We start from the raw sequence: 24,557 nt of genomic DNA, 5'->3' as shown, positions 1-24,557 counted from the left end.
TTCTAACACACACACGTACGCACACAAGCATTTGGCGTTTTAAACAACCGTATTACGCATACGCCATATTGGTATTGAGGCAGTCTGGCAACTTTGGTGCGCGCCATAACAAAAACAAATAAACAAACAAAGAACTGAAGAAGAAAAAGCTTTTCATTGCTGGCCATTAGCGCTCGCAACGCTCTCACTCACACTCTCTAACCCATTCTCTCTTCCACTCTCCCTCTCTCTCTCTCTCCCTCTCTCTCTCTCTCTCTGTCTTTCGTCATCTCTCTCTTAAAGTATTGCCTCCTTGCAGTTGAACAAAAATATTACACGAGAGTTTCTTCTTTTCTTTTTTTCGGGGTTTTTCCTGCGCTGCGTCGCTGTCACAGCAGACAGCAACATTTTCGCTTGAGTAGAAAATTTCAATGATTTTCGGTCGCTTAGTGTGAAACGAACCAACAACCCAAACGAAACGAACGCGCGCGTAAAATACCAAAAAAGAATAATACAAAACACAACTAGGGAAAAATTTTACAAAGAAACACGCATACAATACAATTAACTTAACTTCGCCCCATCCGCTGAAAGCTGATGCCAAAATTCATCTATATTATAAACAAAAAATGTTCGATATTCGTAGAAAAATTAACAATAATTCAGAGAAATTCACATTTGTTAAGCGATTGCATTGAGCATTGAGCGAACCAACCAATAACAAAAGAATCCACAAGTAGCTGATGAGCGAATGAGCAAAATATAAATAAATACCTTTAGAGATACATATGTGAGTACCCCCTCTACACCGAACATATTCGAATTCTGAATCTCGCATCCACTAAAAATATACTTATGTACGTACAAACGCGACAATTGGATTGCATTTGACATTGGATGAGCTGTAAAACGTGTGACATGTCTATTTATTTATTTATTTTTTATGGCTTTCGGGAATGATAGCCATTGAAGTTGGCGGTATTTTCTGTGACCCATTTGTAACGTTGAGTGTATTTCATTCACATCAAGTCGAAGAGGTTGTTGTTTCTAAAAACAAAGTTTCGTATTGTGTTCTTATGCGATCTTAATCTCGGTTAGTGTGCTTAAAGTAATTTCTAATATCATTTAACTTTTGTTGATCTTGAGAGTGTGTTGAATAAGTTAGAAATGTGTTCAAGTTGCGTTTTATTTTATAAAAACGTTAAGCTGAATGTATATTGGCGTAAGAAAGCAATTCAATGCCGCTTTCCCTAAAATTTTTAAGAAGCGAATCGTTAAAAATGTGTATTCATATTTATTTTATTTTATTTTTTTTTATTTAGATAAACAATTTTTCCAACAAGTTTAAATTCCCCAGTATTTAAACAATTGCTGCCTTTTAAATTAAATTAATAATTGCATCCCTACAATTTTTTTCGACTAACCTGATGTATTTCTGTGTAATATTCATTTATGATTCATAAGTCGATATTGCCTGGGCTATATTTAAATCCCAGCCAATTGAGGTGCAGAACACCATTCTAAATACACTCACAAACAAACTCCTTTTCACCTTATGAATATTTGATGAAATTAGTTTCGTTCTGATAAAAAGAATCGAAATAACAAACATTTCGAGTCGAAGACTTGCGACACATATGTACATACATGTACACATACATGAATATGTATGTATCCTCCTCCCACCACCCCCCTTAATTCTTGCTGCAGCTGTTCCTGCTGTCTATCATGTGTGATAGAGGGGGGAGCACACTTATTTGTCTCGTGTTGTTGTTACTGGTGCCACAGGGCGTATGAGTGTTATGTACATTTTTATAGCAAGCAACAGTCACACAAGCCGCACAATCAAGCAACTGTGTCTGTGTTTATGTCAATTTCAATTTTACATGTGTTTGTATATGTTCTTTGTATATAAAACAGAGTGTGTCTGTGTGTGTGTGTGTGTAAGTCTTTGTGTGTGTGTGTGTGTGTGTTGTGACTGTTGGTATTGGTATTTTGCTGTGTGGCAGCACCGGAAGCTAATGCAAAATGCGCTTCATTGCAACACTGTGCTTGTATGCATGTGTGTGTTTGTGTGTGTGTGTGTGTATAAGTATGTGTTGTCTATTTCTAGGGTGGCACTTGTTAGAACGGAAACGGATATCCCGTGCGCTCTATGCACAGTTTGCCCAGTCGCTCAGTGTGCTCCTCCTGTTTGTCATTTCGTCAGCGTCCTCGTCAGCGTCAGGCGCCAGTGTCCAGTGCCCAGTGTCCAGTGTCCTTGCATTTGCAGAGAGCACAGGAAATTTTAAATTGAATGTGCGCCCAGTTTGTCTATTTATCTGTTTCCCTGTCTTGTTTGTTCATTTTTGTTGCTGGTTAAGATTTGCGGACTTTAACTGACGTAAGATTTTTTTTAAATTTTTGTGGTCTGTGCTGCAATAGTTTTTCTTGTTTTTGTTTGCCTATAGAGTTGCCTGAGCAACTGGGGCAGCACCTAGTAAATATACATGCTAAAAGAAAGAGCATAAAAAATGCAGCCGGGATGACAGTATAAAGTTCTCTGGTTGGTCTGAGCTACAGAGATCAAATAAACGAAAATGGAGCACTTAAATTGGAAAATAAAGGAAGAAAAACTATTAGCAAAATGGAAGTGGGAAATACATAATAAATTATGAAGTAAGAATAGTCCAGACGAGTGAGTTTGACTACCAGATGCCCTGAATCCAAATCTTTATGTATGCTTGTGGTTTTGTATGCATTTATGTATGATTGTGCAGATTGCCCTGCCTGGTTGCTGTGTTACTCAGTGTAAATATAAATATATTGAAATATATTTTAAACACGAAGGATACGGAATAAATTGAGTGTTGTTAAACAGCTCCTTGTTAGTGGGGTTATTTAATGCAATTATGCAAACTACAATGCCTTAAAGATTATCTTAAAGAGTTTAGAAAAGAGACGACAAATATAATTTCTTTATGCTGTATAGTGCGGAATGGTCAGGAATGAGAAAAGAGTCCAACTCTGTTCACTTTTAACAATATTTCATTTCCTTTCTTACATTTCGCAACGGAGAGTTGTAAATTTCATTTCACTGGTTTATTCGCCCAATTTTTTATTTTGTTCTTTTATCCATGATTGTAAAGTGAATTTGGCCTTCTTGAAGTTTACATTTGCAATGGCTTTTGACCTGCTCTTGTCGTGTTGTTGCCCAAAAGTGATTCATGTGTCCGCCAATGACTTTGGTGTTTGTTGTCGCTTAGTGCGTGCCACACTCATCGCTGCATATTCGTTGTGTGCTTCTTGTTGCTGTGATTTATGTATGTGACACACACACACACACACACACACACACTAATACTCATGCCATATGCAGCCAGGCTACACATGTTATTCTTCCCAGGACCTTATATAACACTCGACAGTAGCCCAATTTCAAATTCAGTTTAAACAAATTTCGGCATAGTCCATGCACATCCGCAGCCACTGTTGTCCTCATTGCTCAGTGTCCTCGATTTGGCTCTGCGCGTCTCTTTCCCCCTTGCTCTCTGTCTCTCTCTCTCTCTCTCTATCTCTCAATATGGTGTCATCGCAGCAGGATACGGCCAGGCAAACAGCAGCCGTTTTACACTAGATAGATAGAAAGTCGCATCTGTAAACTTGGCTTGTTTCCCAGCTTGGCCTTAGCCCTTAAGTGTTATTGTTATTGCTGCCTGTTGTTGTAATCTTTTGGCTCACACTCACTCACACACAGACACACACACAGACCCATCGAAATACATGCGCATTATACGCATTATCCTATAAACACTTAACGTGCAAGTTGTTGTCGATTTTTCTTAGCTTTTGTCTTGCGGCTTTTGTGCTTATCGCGCCAATCACAGCGGCCAGGTCCACAGGACAGTCTTAACTAAATATATGTACAAATATATCATCTATATATATATATGTATATATTTAAATATATATATGTGTGTGTGTGTGTATTCTCTCAGAGCAGCTTCAAGTTGTTGTTCGTTGTTCGTGGCTCTCGTTATTGTTATTATGCCGCCCCGCTTGCAGTCACCGGCCCATAACGGCTTACGTGCAAGTGTGTAAGTCTGTGTAAGTGTGTTTGTGTGTGTGTGTGTCAGCTTTCAATTCCTTTGTATTTGACAGCTACAATAAAAACTACAAGCACACACACACACACACACAGAAACGCATACACTCTGCATATGCGTAAGCATTTCATTATATATACATATATAGGATTTTTCCCAAGTGCGTCCTTTCGCATTTCAATTCAAGAGCTGCATAAATCGCCAAGCTTCGCAACTTGGCCTGATTTCAAGTGGTTGACATTGTCGATGTTTGTTGGAAAGCACTTCATTTGGCATACAACTATTGTTTCGACTGTTTTAATTTATGGCACATTGTTTATCTTGCAAAACTAATTCTTAATCGATAATTTGGTCAGTAAACAGAATGAGGATTAATCTAAATGCTGAGTTACAATACATTGAATGAGTTGAATACATTTATCTTTCTGTTTATTATTACTATACATATCGAGATGATAATCATTAGTATTGTGTATATATACAAATATAATCAATTGTATATTATTGTTTTATGTAATCTCTCGCTCTGGTAAATGAAGTCGATCGAATCTTAAATAAAAAATATAAAAAAATAACATTTCTAGGCAGTATCAGTTTCTTAAAATAATAACTCAGTTTTTGTTCTTAAAAATAAAAAAATAAAAGCCATAAATTGTTAAGCTGTGTATTAAGCAAAGTAATAAATTATGAAGAAAAACATAAAGACTGAGAGCGAAAAGATTTTTGAATCTGTTCACCACGTGCTTAACGGTCAGAGATTTTCCGGCATGTTTTAATGATGACTTCAAAGTCATGAAATCAATCCACCTTTCCAGTAGAACAAACGTGCTGGCAATTTGTCTCTTTACGCATATAAATGCAAATCGATTGCTGAACATTTGCTTAGCCTTTCAACTCTGGCGTATATTTAACATAAATTTCGCATCGATCAAACTGTAAGCGAGTTTGTATCATTTCATTTGGGCAACATTTACCCCAGCTGACCTCCCACATGGCCAGCGGATGATGGGGCAGTCGAGTCGACGTCGAGTCAAAAAGATGTCTGATGTTTGATCACAACACGGCTGCCAGCTGATTGCTTTTGAGACAGGCAAAATACTTTTCATGGTTCGTCAAAAGATTTCTTTGTTTGTGTGATTCATGGAAATTCTGAGTGAAGACGAAAACAAATTAAAAGTGTACAAAATCGAAGAAGATATCGTGAGGAATGTGGCTGAAAAGAACAGCATAACATATATATATATATATTCATTTGTATATTTGTGTGCCAGTTCCTAGGCAATCAAAATTAAATTATAAAAACATTTAAATTCATAATTTGGCAAGAGGCAAATTGGAAATTGACCAGTACTTGAATTGCAGGCACGTGGCAGCTGAAACCCAAACGGAAGGCCAAAGTAGAAATCAAATTTGAGTTCAATCTTGCCAGTCGCTGCTCGGATGAGCAATCCATTTCTATATAAATACATATATATATATATATATATATATATATTTCTTGGTCAATCAATGCTTATTCTTGACTTCCACTCTAATTGAACGTACATTTTTGGGTAGCAATTATAAATTCATTGTACGCATACAAATTCAGACCACGACATCTGACACTTCCTGACAGACAGCCAGACAGGCAGACAGCTAACAGGTAGAAAGCGCCACAAAAACAGTGCTCGACATCCTGGCTAGCTGTGCTGCCCACCCACTCGCCAATCGCCTGTCATATTTGTCTGGCTGGGCCAGGCTATGGAAATTGACGGGACGCTCACATCTCTCCCCCATCTCGGAAAAGCTTACATATTTAATATGTACAAAACGACAAAGAAAGAGAATAAGTCTGCCAATGCATAGATATCCATAGACGCCTCTGCGAGTGCGTGTTGATTCCTATGCGTGTATCTGAAAACGTTAAGATACTTAAAACCAAATAGCTCTAATATGCCGAAGCCAAAATACCCTTTTAGAGAGTGAAAGAGAGAGTGAGAACGAGAGAAAGAGAGAGACACCAACTGTTGATATGACAGCCTTGCTACAATATTATTAAAATAATATACCAAATACAGGGTGTCAAACAGGAATTAAAATCGGAATAGTAATAATATCTTGCATCAAAGACTAAAAAATATCTGTATAATCTTTGCTTGTTGCATGGAAAACACTACAAACGATAATTTTATTCAAAGTATCCACTTTTTCTGAAGTTTTTATTGAAGTCTTGTGTTTGACTACACATAAGATTTTATACTTTTTGGAAAGCTAATTGAAATATCTATAAGATTATAGATCTACTATTTATATTGCTGTTGAAGTTTCCCTGGAGTCTTTGATAAATTGTTAATTCGATTTGTCAACAGAACTTATAGGCTTTTGAAAGGAAACTCCTGTGCAAATTTGAGCTTCAATAGCCGATTAGATTTAACTTTTGTAAGTAAGCATTTTCCTGGCAAACGTTTAACTTAACAAGCAAATAATAGTTGTCCTCGTTTATACCTTACCCAAACAATTTTAATTACTTTTCTGTCTTTCTAACTTTCAACTTTGCAAACTTCATGAAATATTTACAAGACCCCAAAAGAGCTTTTGTGAACAACGAGCAAGGTAGCAGCAACAACAGCAACAACAACAGCAACAACAACAGCAACAACAACAGCAACAACAACAACAGCAATGGCCACTGGTTGGCATATTATAGTAGAGTATACTTATTTGTGTTTCTTTTTTTAATTTCGAAATTGTATAACCTGATTACTCAGGAGCATTCTATATAAACTTCATTTAATGGCTTGTGACGTGCAGCCAAGCGGCACGAAGAAGAAAAACAAGAAAGAGATAAAAGCGAAGTGCGTCTCTCGGATCGCTCTATCGCGTGCTGCATATCCTGACGGCTGGTGTGTCCTTAACTCGAGGGAATTATGGTTAGGAGCTGTCCGCTTAAAGTGTTTACCACACGAAGAAGCCAATGGCGAAGTATTAACAGCATTTGTGGCTTACATATTTAATGGCACGCTTTGAGACGCTCATTTCTTTGTGGTAATTGCATTTGCTGCACACGCACTTAAAACACACACTCAAACACACACTCACACACACACACACTAAGTGGTTCACACATTTGATCAGCCAGCATTCAAGTTATTAGCTGAGTAATAAGTGTTTAGTTTAGTTATGAAAATCCACTAATTAATGCATTTAACTGCATCTTCTAAGGGTAACAAAGTCATTTGGCCATTTAATTGGCATTGCTTAGATTAGTTTGGCTTTTCATCACAATTTTATTGATTTGTATATGGCTTATCCTTTGACGCCATAATTCACGATAATTCACACTGCTGTCATATTGGCCATAGTCTTGAATAAATAGAGAAAACCACTCCCCAGACAAGTTGTTGTCCATCATATTGGCCGTAGCCCGTTTCATATATATTATGACTCAGCGCCCACATTACCTGCCTGTCATTTAGCCAATTACCTGGCAAGGCAAACAAAGGCGTATATGTATATATATATATATATATATATATATATATGTGTGTGTGTGTGAGTGTATTCGATTGGTGAATGCCACCGGCCATTCATTCATATATTTATGTCTATTATCATCGAGTGGGCATTTTAATTTATGCCCAAAAATTGCACATAAATACAGAGCCAACAATTAGCAACAGCTGTTCAACACAGAGCGAAAGAGAGAGAGAGATCGAAAGAGAGAGAGAGAGAGAGAGTGAAAGAGAGAGCGAGAGCAAATCGCATCCCGAATGAACACAATCAGTGCCAAATGCCTCTTTGTCGCTTTGACGCTTTGTGGCCCTGTTGCTTTCCAGTTGCGCGATCGAAAAATGAATTCAGCGGATCCCCGACAAAAAGAAAAAAATAAATAAAATAAAATAAGCCAACCAACAAAAAAAAAATGCTCGCACAGATTTTGGGAGAGCTGTGTGGCGAGGCGTTTTCTTTTCGCTTTGCGAACGTTTGGCGTTTGGACGTGTTCGCGTGTCGCTAAATGTCGCGACGACTTCTTCACACGGCCTGCTGAGCACAGTTAGTTTCACTGGGCGTATACGCAACACATATGCCGCCCAAGAAGTTTTTTTGTGCCTAGGCAAGAACGACCTTTTTACTGCCGTTTCGGTTTCGGTCATTACTACGCGTTCACCGATCACCGATCAGCGTTCAGCGATCGCCTTTCCCATTCCCATTTCCATTCCCATTGCCGCCAACAGATCGTTCGTCAGTCGTTGGCCGCCGTTCGTGCGTTCCGTTCGGTGTTCTCGCTCATAACTCGACATTGTCGTCGTCGTCGTCGTCGTCGCCATCGTTGTCGTCGTCGTCGTTGCTGTTGTCGTTGTCATTTCCATTCGTTGCCGTACGCGTTGCCAGCTGTCAGCGACGCTGCGCAACGCCGTTTGGAACTAAAAACGTTTCAAGGCACGGGATTTTCTCAACATTATTTTGCTCAGCGACGCCTTTGCCTTTTGCTATTTTTAACGTGTGTGTGCGGCCAAACACAAAAATTTTCACCATTTTTTTTTTTATTTAACAATTTGCCCGAGTTATTCAATGCGCATCTGTGTGCGTGTCTGTGTATGTGTGTGTGTGTGTGTGTATGTATGTGTGTGATTTTGCATGTGTGTGTGTAAAAAGTTTCGATGCGTTAAATAAGTTATAAAACAATATAGGTGAACGCAGCAAACGCCATAAATTCCAATATATACTAAGTAAATATCAATCAATTCAATATAATAAAATCCCATAGAGAAATTTGCGTTAATTACGGCAACTTTCAAATAAAATTCGAGAGGATTTGTTTGAAATGATATAGTGAACATAATTTATTGCTGAAACCATTAGTAGCTATGTGGAAGTGAGCCAAGCAAATGAACATATATTAGTTAATAGAACAAAAAATAGATGAAAGTGTTATATATTATGTATGACTAAATATTCATAAATTAATTCAACACTGCAAGGAATACAAATGCCTAGTCAAAATATCAATACTTCAGCCCTAAACAAATGATAAGAAATGCAAATTTAAAAAATATATTCGTATTTTAGTTAATTACTAAACAATATTAAATCTCAGAAAACAAATTGAAGTAATGAACCTTCGAACAATTGTCCATAAATGTACTATAGTAAAAACAAAATTCTTAAATATTTAAATATTCACATTTAATTCACATTCATATCAATCGATAGCAAAAAAAAAATTCACCACAAAGCGTATCAAGTAAATATGTTAAGGCTGAACAAGAACCCAAATGAGCAATAACTACAGTAGCTAGAAGGCTGTTGGGGTGTTAATACTTAATTTATGTGAACCTATAAATAATTTCAGTTTAGAGAATGTGTTGCCTGCCTTCTACAACACATAATATACGAATAGTGCGCGTTGTACGAAAAAATATGCTAAAAATACCTAAAAATTGAACGCTGCGTGTCGCTGTCTATGTGTGTGAGTCTTCGTGTGTGTTTGTGTGTGTGAATGTTGATAAGTGTGTGTGTGTGAGAGTGTGTGTGAGTGTGTGTGTGCGAGTGTGTGTGTGTGATTTAGTGAGTGTGCGTGTACGAGAGTGCAGTGTAGATTGATTTAAATGCAGTCGCGTTTCTCAACTAAAACCAAAAGTAAATGCAACCAAAAGAAAAACAAAAAACAGAAAACAAGAAAGAAAAAAACATACACACACACACACACACAGAAAACAAACAAAATGCAAAACGCACTCAAGAACTGGCGACACTGACGACTGTCAGTCGGCCCCCATCCACATCCACATCCATATCCACGTCGACATCGACATCCACATCGACATCGACGTCAGTCAGTGGACTATTATTTAATTTTCGTGTGTTGGCCGAGACAGCAGCCAGCAGCAAGCAGCCAGCAGCAAGCAGGCAGCAGCAAGCAGGCAGCACAAACTGAAACAGCATCAGAATCAGAATCGGAACCAGGGACAGAGACACTTTCTGCTTGCAAAAAAAAAAAAAAGAAAGGAAAAAAAATTTAATAGACTTTGCCAAAGCACCTAAAATACAGCTCAACATTATTACGAATATTCTTTCTCTTAATTTAATTTCTACTTGCTCTTGTTGTTGTTGTTATTTTCTTTCTTTTTTTTGTTTCACCAAAGCGAATTTTATTTATTTTCATTTGGTCGCTGGCAGCCAGCAATTTTTAAAATAACAATGATACATGCGGCTGCTGCTTGTTTATAAATAAATGCGCATACGTAAATGCTTTTATCAGCCCAGCTCGACAGAGCTCTGTGATAAAGTTCAATACAGCTGGCCTGGGCAAGCATCTAACTTGGCTGACTTGCACTTGACCAAAATGTTACCTGAGTGAGTGATGTTCTTCAACATTTCGTAATGTGTAAAACAATTCTAGCACTTTACTCGTTAGTAAGCTATTTGCAAATGTGGATTACTAGATAGATTATTGGAGCACTATCATACTGTGTTTTAAACCTTCCAAACATTAATTAGGAAATTGTGAATTGAAGGCATTGTTGCTTAAATTTTCTTCAAAATATTATCTTCATGTTAATGCCTCCCAAATCCATTTCTGTTTGTTTGTTTTGTGTTTTCAGTGCATTACTAGTGTTTATTAAACAAAATCTGTTTTATATATGAAAAGAAATCAATTCTCGAATTATTTATTCGCAGTGCAGTTATTATTTCGCTAAAGCTACAAATTCAGAACATAATGTGCAACGTTGCCATAAATTAACTTACAACTAGCTGCTGTAGAAGTTTCATTTCATTTCAATTCATACCTTAAGTTATAACTCCCATTGTGAAGAACGAAAAATTGAGATTATTAGTAGCATTTTGGTGTTTTGCATGTTGGCTGTTCGTTTGCTGTGGATGCCACGCTCTCTTTCGCCACGACGATCTCTAAAAATTTCTTCAGCGTAATTAAATATGTTGAACACACAGAGCAGTAAATGTTGCCCAAGTGCGAATACAAGTACATGGCATGCACTGGGATGCGATGCGATGGGATGCGATGCGTGTGTTTTCATCATCATAAATGTTTAAACAAAATAACATTGGCAGCCAGAGACAGCAAACCGTAACGCAGGCAACTGGCAACTGGCAACATTCCACTCCGCTGCTGCGCCAACCTCCCCCCTTTTCTCAGCGCAGCTCTGCTCGGTGTGTGTATTTTGCTATTTATAACAAAAGCTTTAGAAGAATTCAAATTTGAATTTCGTTCGCTTTCGTTTCGCTTCTACGGCAGCCGCAAAGAGAACAATAAACCGAGTAGCAGAGCAGAATGCCAAAAAAAAAAAACAGAAAACAGAAAAAAAATTAATAGAAAAAGTGGCCGAAATGCCTGCGGCAGTTTTATGAATACCTATGTGGAACAGGCAGAGCTGCAATTTAATAAGAATCATATTCAGTTGATCGATTCTCATCAAAATACAGCCCTAGAAATGGTATCGTACAAATAAATATTTATATTATACATATGTATGGGACTAGTACTAAACAGCAACTTGTTTTTGAAACGATATCGAACTTAAAAAAGTTACAAGTGCAAATGTGGAACATTTTCAGGTGAACTATTTAAAATACATGAAGTTGTGGTAATAGTAAATTGTATTGGAGGCACTTACTATAAAAAGCATTCCATATTTTTAAATGTGTTTTCTAGCGATAGAAAATCCATCTATGAGCCTATGTAAATATCTGTTCTTTTTAGTGCCACTTGAAATAATCCATTATTGATATGAGGAAAACAACAATATTCAGCATCAGATTTCATAGTAAACTCACAAATTTATTGCTTTCTGCGTTGTTTCCACCTGCTGGGGTTGATTTTTATGCCTTTCTAGCCAACCAGTTGCCACACGCACAGAAATTCCATTCAACCATGTGATAAGCCTGTCATTGTATGGCATCCGTTTTGACTTCTCTATTTATCTCTCTCTCTCTCTCTCTCTCACTCTCTCTCCCTGTCTCTTTGATTTTGTGTCCCGCTTGTATCTTGTTTGTATTGTGCTGTTACAATAAAACTGTAAATTATTTGCAACAGAGTGAAGAATTTCCAAATAAACAATTTCCGCTGGAAGCCCCCTATCGGTATCGCAATGCCAAGGCATTAAATTCTGTGGCAGCCACATGGCGTATGCGCAATGTGCGTTAAGCGCAAATTTCCTGCCCATTGATGCTGTTGTTGTTGTTGTTGTTGTGCTTTTCTTTGCTGTTGTTGCTGGTTCTTTCTGTTTCATTTCTCCGCCTTCTTATTGCTGCACATAATGTTGCTGCCACTTCTGTTAGCTGTCATTTTTGAGTATTCCAAGCACTTGAAAAACTAGTTTCTGCAAAAATTTTTAACTTTTCAATTTAATTAGCTGGCAAAGTTTGTGTGTGCCTCAAAGACCTTAATATAAATATATATAAACAATTTCTATAACATATAAAAGTTGCGCAAAAAGTTGGGCAGCCTAAAACTTTCTCAAATAAAAAATACGGAAATGTACAAAAAATCTTATACTAAATGCTATAAGAAAAAAAATCAAAACTAAAAACCTTTTGTGTATGCGATTATAACAATTTTGAATGATTTACTTGTTTTGAAAATGCTTTTTATGACACATCCAACATATACATAGGCAATTCATGCAAAAAGAGACTTAAAAACTGAAAATAAAAATAATAAAAATAAAAATATGATTAACACATGGCCCAGCCGCACAAATTACACATCTCTTAAGAAATGCAAAAGCCAATAGCAGAGCATCATAAATAATTACGAGGCAGTAAAAAAACAAAACTACTTGGCAAATCAACAAAAGACCACAGCAAACCAACTAAATACAAAACCACAACAACAACAACAACAGTAGAAATAGTTGGCTTAAGAACTTTTGGACCAAATGCATAAGCAGGAAAAATGAAAAGTTTGCGAGTGCTGAGCACGGTATTTGTGTGCTGCTATTTAATATTTCTAATATATTATTACTACCATCGTGCATACGTACGTGCAAACAAAAAACGAACGAGTGCTTCGACTCGCTGAAGCGAGAACAGATCGACACAGCGAGTGTTTGCAGCGAGTAGCTGCCACCGGGCAACAGCTGAGCAGCGTAGCAACCTGCAGGCGCCTCCTACTCATAAAGCGGCACGCCATTGAGAATTTTGTTGTTGGCCTTTGACGTTGCTCACTTGCGAACACATACATAGATACACACACACACACACACACAGATACACATGTATATATGTATGTATCTATAGCTATAGCTGGCTATATTGTATTATATACAAAAGATGATGCTGTGTTGCGTCTATAAATTTCGATAGCCCCGGTGCCAAGCAAAACTAAAATGAAAATCGGTTTTGTTATTAACAAACAACAATTTCGAGCCACAGGCAGCCAACGTTTGTACACCATTGTGTACATATTCGATTAGTAGTTTTGCAATTGCACAAAATACATTTCACATCATCATCCTCAATCTTCATTATCAACAAAAGCCACAACAACAATAACAAAAACACATCATCGTATTCGTCATCATTTGTAGTATCTCTCTCAGTGCTCATCCGTTGCGACTTCATTTCAGGTATTCGTCTATATAGTTTTTCGATCCATAAGATTTTATACACATTATAAACATTTCGAGCGCGCGTGCTTCAGGAATATTTAGAAAATTCAACAGATAAAAATTAACAAAATGCGCGTTATAAATCATTTTGGAATATGCAAAAATTAATGTGCTGCACTTTAGAACTTTTCAGAAATATTTATGGAAACTAATGTTTCCAGAAGTACAAATAAATAGTATTTATTAACTGGATTTTATAATCGAAAGAAATATATATTAAAGTGATGAGACTTACAACAAGTATTTATAAAAAGTGAAATATCAAACTAAGATTTGTCAAAAAACCCATTAAGAAATTAATTGAATTAAAAAATAATAAAGTTCGTTGAATTTTCATTAACCACCTGGGATATGTTTTATGTTTAAATATTTTATATATATGAACATGAATTTCTTGTTGATATTATTTTGCGCAGAGCTTCTAATTATTAACTAATTATTTTGTCTTTTTTTTATAGCCTTTCAGCTAACCCAATGATGGCCTACGATATTAGTATAAAGAGCCATAACTTTGAGATGCCAACGATTGAAACTTGATCGATAATAAAAAGTCAAAGGCAAACAGAATCAAAAGCAAACCAAAAGAGAAAATAAGTTGTAACTTTCGCGTTTCAGTGAAATATCAACAAATTAACCACACTAAAACTCAACCTAGCAGAACTAACTTTAAGTTAAGGAAAAGTCAAACAACACAACAAACAACAACTCAACTAATTACGTAGCAAATACAAATAAAACACCAAAAAATTAACTAAAAACGAAACTTAGCGAAACGAATTACAAAGTTAGATTTAACAAAAAATACAACAAACAAATGCAAATGAAGCAGGAGCAACAACAACAACAGCAACAATTGAGAAGTAAATCAATGCGCAGCATACGAAAGCATAAAAAGCTCAAAGCGACAACAGCAACAAGAACAACAACAACAACAAAAAGAACAACACTAAGTAGTAAACACTAGAACAAGGAGAAGAAAAGGAAGAGAAGAAGCAACAGCAACAGCAACTGCAACACGAACAATAAGCATCGAGTATGCAACAGAGTGACCAACTAACGCAACAACAACTACAGCAGCAGCAACAACAACAGCTACAGCTACAACAACAGCAACAGCTGCAACAAAATGGCGGCGACATGGCCGCCTACACTGCCGCCCAGGCTGCCGCTGCCGCCGCCGCCGGCACCAAGCGCGCCCCAATGAGCGGCGGCCGTTTCGACTTTGAGGACGGCGGCACCTATTGCGGCGGCTGGGACGAGGGCAAAGCCCACGGCCATGGCGTCTGCACCGGCCCCAAACATCAAGGCGCCTATGCCGGCGCCTGGAACTACGGCTTTGAGGTATCCGGATCGTACATATGGCCCAGGTACGTTTTAAGCTTAAGATTTGTGTTTAATTTGATAATTGGCAAGTGTGGCAGCTGCTGTTAGAAATATGAGTTCTTCTATAGAAGAATATATATCTGATCTGCAAGGATATGCAATCTTCGGTCTGTCCAAGAAAACGTCTAATGGAATACTTAAAAATTAACCTTTTTAAGAAATAAGAGCTATAATTTTATAAAAGAACTCAATAGATTTAACAGTTCGGCGTGAATGAATAATATAAAATGCATCAGAAAGAATATCGATTGATAGATGTGGATATGGAATAAAAATATCATTTTAATAAATCATATAAATCAGTGTATGACAGAAGCTCAATTAAGATAAAAGGAACACAATGCACTAATTGAATTTATTTACACATAAATACATATTTAATTTGTCATCTAACAAAATATACAATAACAACTTATTTTCGTTGGCACAATTTAAATATTTTTCTTTCGATTATCATTAGAAAAATTCATTTGTATAGCAACTGATCGAAAACTTAAATTCTTTTCAAAGAAATATTTTCTAGCTAGTATATACAAAATCAGTCATTCATAGGCCCAAGTTTACACATAAATTAAGGTAGCTAAACTACTCTGTATATATATAAAACATCTGAAGGGGTATATACATTTTAAGTGCCGTACCTTTCCTGTTTACAAACTAATGTTCCGTAATCTTCGCAGCGGATCACACTACGAGGGTCAGTGGCAGAATGGACGACGACATGGTTTGGGCGTGGAGCAAATTGGTCGTCAGATATATAGGGGAGAATGGTCCAAGGATGGTCACAAGGGACGCTATGGCGTTCGTGAGAGCACTGTGTCGACGGCCAAGTACGAGGGCACCTGGAACGAGGGCTATCAAGATGGTTCCGGTTGCGAGACGTATGCAGATGGCGGTAAGCATAACACACGGCGTATACGTAATGCGGACAATGCTCTATGCATGAGATCATTTCGACTTTTGTTCTCTGGGTCCACTTTCAAACGAACAAACGAACGACAACAACAAGAAATAAGGCAGCTGAAATCAATTTGTTGTTCTATTTTACTTTTTGACGTTTCTGTAATAATTCGGCGCATGTCTTTCTGTGTACTCATCATATAGGCCATTTCAATTCTCTGTTGTTTTTTTTGTTTTTTTGTTTTTGGCTTTGCCTTGCCGGTTAGCCAAAAACTCTCGCACACAAAGTCAACCACACACACACACACACACACACACACACACACATACACAGACAGCAGAGTGACCGAAGCCTGACGTCATATTTTCCTTAGTCTTTAACGTTTTTCTTCTGAAACATTTTTGCAACATGAGTGGGTTTTTTCTGGGGAAATTCGGTTAGCTTGCCTGGCATCTGGCTCTACAGCTACAAATAATCTCTCCTCGCTGTTTGCGTATGTATGTTGTGGGTGTGTAATGCAGTTGAACAAATGGTTGTGTGTGCAACAATAATATGTGTGTTAAAAAATTATATATTTATTTATATATATATATAAATATATATGTCATTCAGTGTGTTGCGGCTATTCAGAGGATTGTTAAACAGAAAATCCTAAACCAAAATGTAATTAATTTGAAATTACACGATTTTAGTTAGTCAAGCTTCATAAGACTTTATTGGAATTTAGAGATAAGAAGATGGAAATAACAACTGCAAGATACTCTCTTTTTGAGTTAAAAACACGCAACATATTTACTGAATGGGGAATCTTTAACGGGGCTCATTAATATGTATTTATAATATACAGCTGTTTAAAGATATTCCTTTTTTTTGTATTCCATTATTTCTGGCTTTATTATCTTAAAAAGACAATTAGTCGAAAATATCTCATTTATATGTCAATTTCAATCAGGTTGCTTAGATCTTCAAATTGTTTTTTGAACAAATATTATTCTAAAGTTATTAAATTATTGGAATCTAAAGTCGTATTTATAATTAGTCTGATTAAGATTGCTTCTGAGTAATTGTATTCAATTACCATTATACGAATCCAATTATCTGGGAGTAGAGTATTGAAATACGATTATTACAGCTGGTTAACATTGAATTGTCAATCGAAGACGGAATAGACACAACTTACTTGACCTTCGCTTTGTTCTAGGGATCCTTTCTTTAGATTACAAGTCAAAGGCAACCTTCAGTTTATGGCCAGCTGGCGAATAGCTGCAGTAAGTTGAGTTAACTATGTAAATGTCTGTTTGCCTTGTGCCTTCTGCGTTTGTCCCTTCGTCAACAATAACTTGTCATTTGCAAAGCCTCAGCAAAACATTTGCTAATTAAATAACCCTACCTGTTTCGACATTCCGCCCATGAAAGGTACACTCAAAGTGGCCCAAGACACGTGGAGCCATTAATAGAATACTGCTAGTTACTAGTTACAGCAATACCTACGAATGGGTTACCAGCTAATGAATGTATTCCATGCTAAGTAGATGCAGTTCGCCTGGACTTCCGCCTGTCAAGACGAAAGCATTCCAATGAGGTCACACACTGCGGCTTCATTTATCATATTCATTTTAATTGGCCAGACCCAGAGACCCAGAGAACCAGGGAGACAGAGAGTGAGAGAGGGAGAGAGACTGATTTATTTTGTTGTTGCAGGCAAGTACCAAGGTCAGTGGCAGGAGGGGAAGCGGCATGGCTATGGCATACGCACCTCGGCGCCCTTTGGCCTCGCCTCGCATCATCGCCGCAAGAATCTGCACGCCTCGTTGAGCTCCCTGCGCAGCGGCGAGAATGGCAGTGCCGCCAAAGCGGCCGAAAAGACCGAGGAAATCCGTGGTGGATTTGTGCTTACCGCCAAATCGGATAAGCTGCCCGCGCGGCGCAACAGTCTCACCGAGAAGACGAAGAAGGGATTTCTGATGGTAAGCAAGCCAAATTTCAAAACATATTTGCAAACATTATTTGAACGTTGTCATCCTGGCAGGGTCTGAAAATGCGTAAGCAGCGCAGCACTGGTGATTTGGAGAAACGTGGCACTATTGCCTCAGGCAGCATAAGATCCACAATGTCATCGGCCTCATGGATTAGCACCGGCTCCGAGCAATCCAATTTGACGACAAAGTAAGTGTATTAACAACAATCGTTTACCCGTTGGAGTTCAGTCACTGTAGCTGGCAATCCAAGTTTAATTGAACTTAAGTTTACCGATTGAAACAAATGTGTTCTTTTCACAAATAATACCAATGTGTCTATCACAGATCTGCGCATACGGAGTCAAATGCGAGTTTCACTTTGGAGGACGAGCAGCTGGATCCCACGGTGGTGGAAACCTACATGGGTGAATGGAAGAAGGATAAGCGCTGTGGTCATGGCGTTGCCGAGCGCAGCGATGGCCTCAAGTAAGTGGACAACAGAATGCCCAGAATCGTATCAATAGTAATCCAGAACTCTGCTTCACATAGATATGAGGGCGAGTGGTACAATAATCGCAAGCATGGCTATGGTGTGACCACGTTCCGTGATGGCACCGTCGAGGAGGGCAAATACAAGAACAACATATTGATAACCAGCCAGAAGAAAAAGCATTTGTTCCTGGCACGTTCGCGCAAATTCCGTGACCGCATCACGGCCGCCGTCAATTCCGCGCAGCGTGCTCTCAAAATGGCCATGCAGCGCTCCGATATGGCCATCTCGCGCATGGCCACCGCCGCTGCCAAGGCCCAGAATGCCGACGTCGCCGCCGAGCAGGCGCGCATCGATTGCGAGAATGCGGTGCGCATGGCCCGTGAATTTGCGCCGGACTTCAAGCCGTCGGTGCTGGAGCGTTTTGAGAAGTTGCGCTATCGCGAACGTGAACGGTATCGCGGCAGCGGACCCGGCCAATCCAATGTGGATGCGGGTATGGGCATGTCGGGCATGCCCACCAAGCCGGCAATGTCCGCGCAACAGCAGCAACAGTTCTCGCCGGCGAGCAGCAGTGGCGCCGGCTCCGGTTCGGATGCATATGCAACGCAGGCGCAGCGACAGCAGCAATATCTGAACATGCAACAGCAGCAGCGTCGCATGTCGCAGCAGCAAAAGGAATCTGAGTGTCCGGTGCCCTCGTCCATGTACTCGCAACAGTTGCCCGTCTCGCCGCAGACGGATCTCTCCGGAATGGTTAGCCATGCGCAGCCCAGTCATGCGCAGGTTGTCAGCGCCATCAATCAAATGTATCACCAGCAGCAACATCAGCAGCAGCAGCAGCAACAACATCAGCAACTGCAGCAGCAACAACAGCAGCATCAGCAGCAGCAACAGAGCAATCCACAAATGAATCCTGCATATCAGTTTCAACAGCAACAACCGCCAGGCAGCCAGCAAGTGCCGTTTGGCGCTGGCAATGTCAGCAGCAGCAACATGTCGCCACAGCAACAATTGTTGCAGCAACAGCAGCAGCAGCAGCAACAACAACAGCAACAAAGACTCTACCTGCAACAGCAACAGCAACTGCAACAGCAGCAACTGCAACAACAACAGCAGCAACAACAACAACTGCTGCAGCAACAGCAACAACAGCAACTCCAACAGCAATCCTCACTGAACCCCTCGCCCAGTCACAATGCCGCCAGCCTGTTGCGTCGCGCCTCGCAGCAACAGCAGCTGCAGCAGCAGCAACAATTGTCGGATGCAGCAGCAATGGCTGCAGCTCAGCAGCAGCAGCAGCAACAACGGGGACAACGGCCACCGATGCTGGGCCAGATGGGCCAGCAGTCATCGATCGATCATTTTGATCACTATAAGCGGCCGCCGAGTCGCGACTCCTCCATCGATCGCTATGCACGCGCCGCGAGTCGGATGAGCGGAGGATTGGCTGGCTCTCGTCAGGCGTCGCTAGATCGGTCCGGTTTGGCGGATTCGGTGCCTAATGGCACCAGCACACCAGACGGACGTCCACGTGCGGGCTCAGTATTTCGGGGCACAACACCGGTGCCGGGCAATGCCGCAGCAACAACGACTGCCACATCGACCTCGACAATGACCGGCAATGGATCGCTGCCCTCCGGGGCCGGTGGGCGTTTATCGCGCGCTGGCACACCCAGCTTGGGGGGCGGTGGGCGTGCGCCTAGCCAAAGCAATACTGCGGAGCCGCTCTTCTCGTCACCCAATCAGCCCTTCGAGGATGTGCTGCTGCGTCAGCGTACGCTCGGTCAGGATATCATTCCCTCGCCCTTGCAACCCAAACGCACGGAGAGCTTGTATCTGCCGGCCAAGCCAGCAACGCCAGTGGGCGGAGCCATGGGCGGCAAAGGTGGTGGTGGTGGTGGTGGCGGCGGTGGTGGCAAGAAAATGAAGGTAAGTTATATTATGTTAAGTTAATTATGAGCTCTGTGGGTTAGCTGTGGCTGCCTTTAATTTGCAGCAAGTCTTAATTACTAGGACTGCTAATGAAATATACGAATATAATAATTATATTGCGAAAGACACCCTAAACTAACTTGGTCGGCATTAGTATTCATTTAGCGTAGTTCCTTGCCAGCAATTTCAATCACACTAATTTTTGTTATACTCTTAAAGAATAGAAATAGAAAGCTGAGCAGCAGCAGCTGATGTCTGTCGAAATAATCCAGGAAGTTGAACAAATATTTGAATTTGAATCAAAATTAAATAAATATTTTACGCTCATAAAGCTCTTCGTTGCACTCAAGGTACTTATCATTTAATGGCCATCTAAAGTTCAAATCAAAATTCAAGTCGTAATATTGTTTATATGCACTTTGATTTGGCTCATTAAAGTACACGGCGTCTGTGCTGTCTGTCGGATTCCCGGGGCAGCTACTATTTCCAAATATTTCATAGCACAGTTAATCCGCGCAATTAACTTAATTCAAATGCCATATATCTGGCCAAACGAGAATAGCTGGCAATATATATTATAAGATCTTCAAAGAGACCAAGAGAAAGATAAAAAGAGAGCAATAATTTCTCGGACCGAACATGTGCCCATTCTCCGGCTATTTATAGCCGGAACTGAGTGCACGCCAGGCGCACAATGGAATGCAGCAGTGGGGCAGCATCTCCACAGCAGCATCTCTGCTGAATTCACGATGAACACTTCACAAGTGGTGGTCCATTGGAAGTATTCGTCGCTGTCATTGCCGTCGTCGTTGTCGTTGTCGCGTCTCTCATTTGTCGCTCCACTGTGGCTATATTGGCGACAGTTTTCGAAAGCACTTTGGTAGTAGCAAAAGACGCGTTGGCTAAGAAAGATTCCTGCTCAAAGTTGATTGCCACTTTGTCGATAAACAAAATAAATAATATATTATATATATAGAATATATACATATATACATATATATATATATAAATATATACTCGTTTTAAAGAATTTCAAAGAGCATCGGTCTTTCATTCTTGTTGTTTGGCTCATTGCCGTGCGTTGCGACTATTTTTGGCCATTTGGCGCTTTGCTGGCAACAGACAACCACAACCACAACAACGACAACGGCAACGACAACAACTGTCGACTGACGACTGTCGGCATAATTAGTGCTCAGTAAAAATTGTAGCGTCATGTACAACTCGTTTACAAGTTGGAGGTGGCGCCAATAGACTGAAGGACGCTTATGCAAGCTAGCTGAAAATTGTCAGAACCTAGCTAAAACACGTACACAAACACATCCCACAAACAACAACAACAAGAAGAACAACATGGACTGGTATCCGGAGGAGGATGAGGAGGACTTGATGTTCTCGCCGGCGTTGTTGGCGCGTCGCGCTAGTGAAAGTTGGATAGTTGAACCGCCCGTTGAGGTGCAGCACTTTCTGCTAAATTTGCACAAGTTAACATTTTTTGCAATTTTCACGTTTTGGAGGAGGTGTCGCTATCAACTATTTGTCATTCGTAAATTGTGTACCTAAATTAAAGAAGTTGGTCTAAAACCCGCTCAAAAATAATTGCTTATAAGGCACAATCCATTCGTCAAAATTAGAGTATTTTTACAAAGCAACACCTCCAAAAAACACGAGAAGAACGTTTTAGTTGCTATAAATAGTTTTGACAAAAGAAAACTTGAAAATTACAAATTTTGATTTGTGCCATATGCGTTAGATAAGTCACCACCAAATGTGTTGCATGACTAATGCATAGATCTTTTATCTTTGCTTGCCCGTAGACGGTGCCCATCAATGTGTCGCTGCAGCGTAAGAAGTCTATGCCAGATTTTCAGGAGCTGCCGCGCGCCACGGAGGCGATGAGTCGGGAGGAAGTCTCCGCCTTGGGCTCGGCCCGACGCGAGGCTGTGCGTCGTCAAATCGAAGTCAACGAACGCCTCCGAGCGAATCCCTTGCTGTATTTGGTTAGTCCGCAAGTTAAGGTGAGTTAAGCTGCTCTTATACCTTATATACAATAAATATTGATTACCTTGCAGTATATGAATATTATTTTATTCTACACGTTCCCCTCATATCGATAAAAATCGATTATCGATACTTATTTTAATTATTATCGTCCAACTAATTATAATTTCTTTGACAGGATTGGTTTGTGCGCCAACAGCTGATGCTGCTCGTGCTGTTTGTCAATGTGCTATTGGCGCTATTGTTTGTCAAGATGCTTACCTAGCGCCGGATGCGCAAAATCACACGAAACCGTTGCAAAACAACAACAACAATAACAACAGCAGCAACCAACAAAGCATCTGAAACTATTAAGGTTTGCAGTTTTCAAGCCATTGTCAAGTGTCTGTGGTGAATTGGAGGCGTACATACAGTTTTGTGGTCAGTGCACGTGCAGTTTGACATGCAGTGAGTGGACGCTGTGTTTTTGTGTGGTGGAATTTATTTTGAATAGGGCTAAAGCTAACAATTTTTAGCATTTGCAGTAAACCGATTAAATTACATATATTTAAATATATATTTAAATACTATATGTATATCAATATGTATAATAAACACAACAAATTGAATTAAAAATTAGACTGCAGCCAAATTGAATAACAAAAAAAAACCAAATATGAAAGAAAACAAATTTAAATTATAAATGCAGAACATCAGTGCACAAATTATAGAAAATTAAATAATGAAACATTAAAATGGCTGTGCAGTCATTGCATCAAATTCAAATTTGACAAGCCAACCAAACAATTTATTAATTTGTGGCTAATGAAAAAAAAACAGAGATAGTAAAAGTAAAAGTAAACTAAAAACTATACGCAAATCAATTTAACGAATTTTTCTACACATTTAATGTAAAAGTAATATACTACATACATATATAAATGTAAACAAAAACCATTTAAACTACACTTTAACATTATCAATATTTAAACAATACACACACACACACACCCGTACACATATACATACATAAACGATTTCATACATACACGTATATAAATACATATATTTAAACTATGGCTATAATACAAGAAGCAAGTTTTAGACAAATGCAAAAATACAAAAACCAACAAATTACTATTTCCTATTTGCAATTGAAATTAAATTTAGTCAGCAAGCTAATCAAAAAAGGCAACTAAATAATACTTAAAAAAAAAGAAAAACAAATTGTATTTGTATAATTAGCGAAATTGTGTGGGACCTAAAACGACAACAACAGCAAAATGATAAAAGAAACAAAAACAAATTTTTTAAATACAATACAAAAATATTTGAAGCGCAAATTGCGCGCTTTGTTTTGGGCTGAAAGAAAAATAAGCAACAACAATTTTGGAGATCAAACTAAACTACGTTAAAGTAAATAAATGATAATGCGAAATATTGAGATTGTTGATGAATGAAGCTGTATATATTATAACTTTTAAATTTATCATATAACTATAACATTTAATTATTTTTCTCCATACAATTATATACTACATATTTAATTTCATAGCTGAAATTATGCCATTTTCAAAATGTTTGCAATTTATTTGTTTTTAGTTCCATATCATTTCAAATATATTATAATTATTATTATTTAATTTTTAATTTGTTCTTTTTTATGCATATATATTATTTTAAAAATAAAAAACTCAAAATTGCAAGCACATGTGCGTGCAAAAGTATTTATTTTTTTTGGTGTTCCTTTTTTTATTAAATTTAAAAAAAAATAAATATATATATATATATATATATATATATAACTCTCAAGTGCAATTATATAAGCTGTAAAACTTTCTGCTTTCTTCAGTTGCTAATTAATGTTGGAAATTGGCAAATTGTTTGACCTACAAGCAGAAAAACTTACAAATTGAAAGACTTGAAACTGAAAATTGTTGGCTGATGTTTGAATGGAAATTTAATTTGTGCTAGCAATCGGAAAACTAATTAATAAATATAAACATAAAAACATGATATTGGCATACATTGCATTAAACAAAACAAAACGAAACAAATTTAAATTATGTATATAAATAAGTAAGCCAACATACATATATACTTACTTATATCAGATGTGCAAGCATAACATAAATGAACAAGCTCGAAAATTATGAAAATAACGATCAAATCTTATTAAATGTTATCAACAAAAACATATATCAAAAAAGAACGCATAATGAAATGAACTTT

At 38.5% G+C, this 24,557-nt stretch overlaps 1 protein-coding gene across 4 annotated transcripts; it reads left to right on the top strand.

Moving 5' to 3' along the window:
- The first annotated feature begins 432 nt into the window (after window positions 1-432).
- LOC6562301 (junctophilin-1) lies at window positions 433-23,841 on the top strand. Of its 4 annotated transcripts, none has more exons than XM_032736721.2 (9): window positions 433-769; window positions 14,137-15,045; window positions 15,742-15,956; window positions 17,664-17,929; window positions 17,992-18,128; window positions 18,266-18,406; window positions 18,470-20,342; window positions 22,163-22,363; window positions 22,525-22,909. In XM_032736721.2, the coding sequence occupies exons 2-9, from the start codon at window positions 14,714-14,716 to the stop codon at window positions 22,609-22,611; spliced, it is 3,252 nt and encodes a 1,083-aa protein (XP_032592612.1). In that variant the 5' UTR covers window positions 433-769; window positions 14,137-14,713; the 3' UTR covers window positions 22,612-22,909. The 4 variants fall into 4 exon arrangements, with proteins under 4 accessions (XP_032592612.1, XP_032592613.1, XP_001988245.1 ...); XM_032736722.2 differs by lacking the exon at window positions 433-769 and adding an exon at window positions 7,977-8,160; XM_001988209.3 differs by lacking the exon at window positions 433-769 and adding an exon at window positions 8,084-8,549 and having other exon boundaries at window positions 22,525-22,995.
- The last annotated feature ends 716 nt before the right edge of the window (window positions 23,842-24,557 follow it).

The sequence above is a fragment of the Drosophila grimshawi genome, unplaced genomic scaffold (assembly GCF_018153295.1).
Source record: "Drosophila grimshawi isolate 15287-2541.00 unplaced genomic scaffold, ASM1815329v1 contig_1377, whole genome shotgun sequence".
NCBI classification, from domain to species: domain Eukaryota; kingdom Metazoa; phylum Arthropoda; class Insecta; order Diptera; family Drosophilidae; genus Drosophila; species Drosophila grimshawi.
This window is presented reverse-complemented; position numbering and strand designations above follow the sequence as displayed.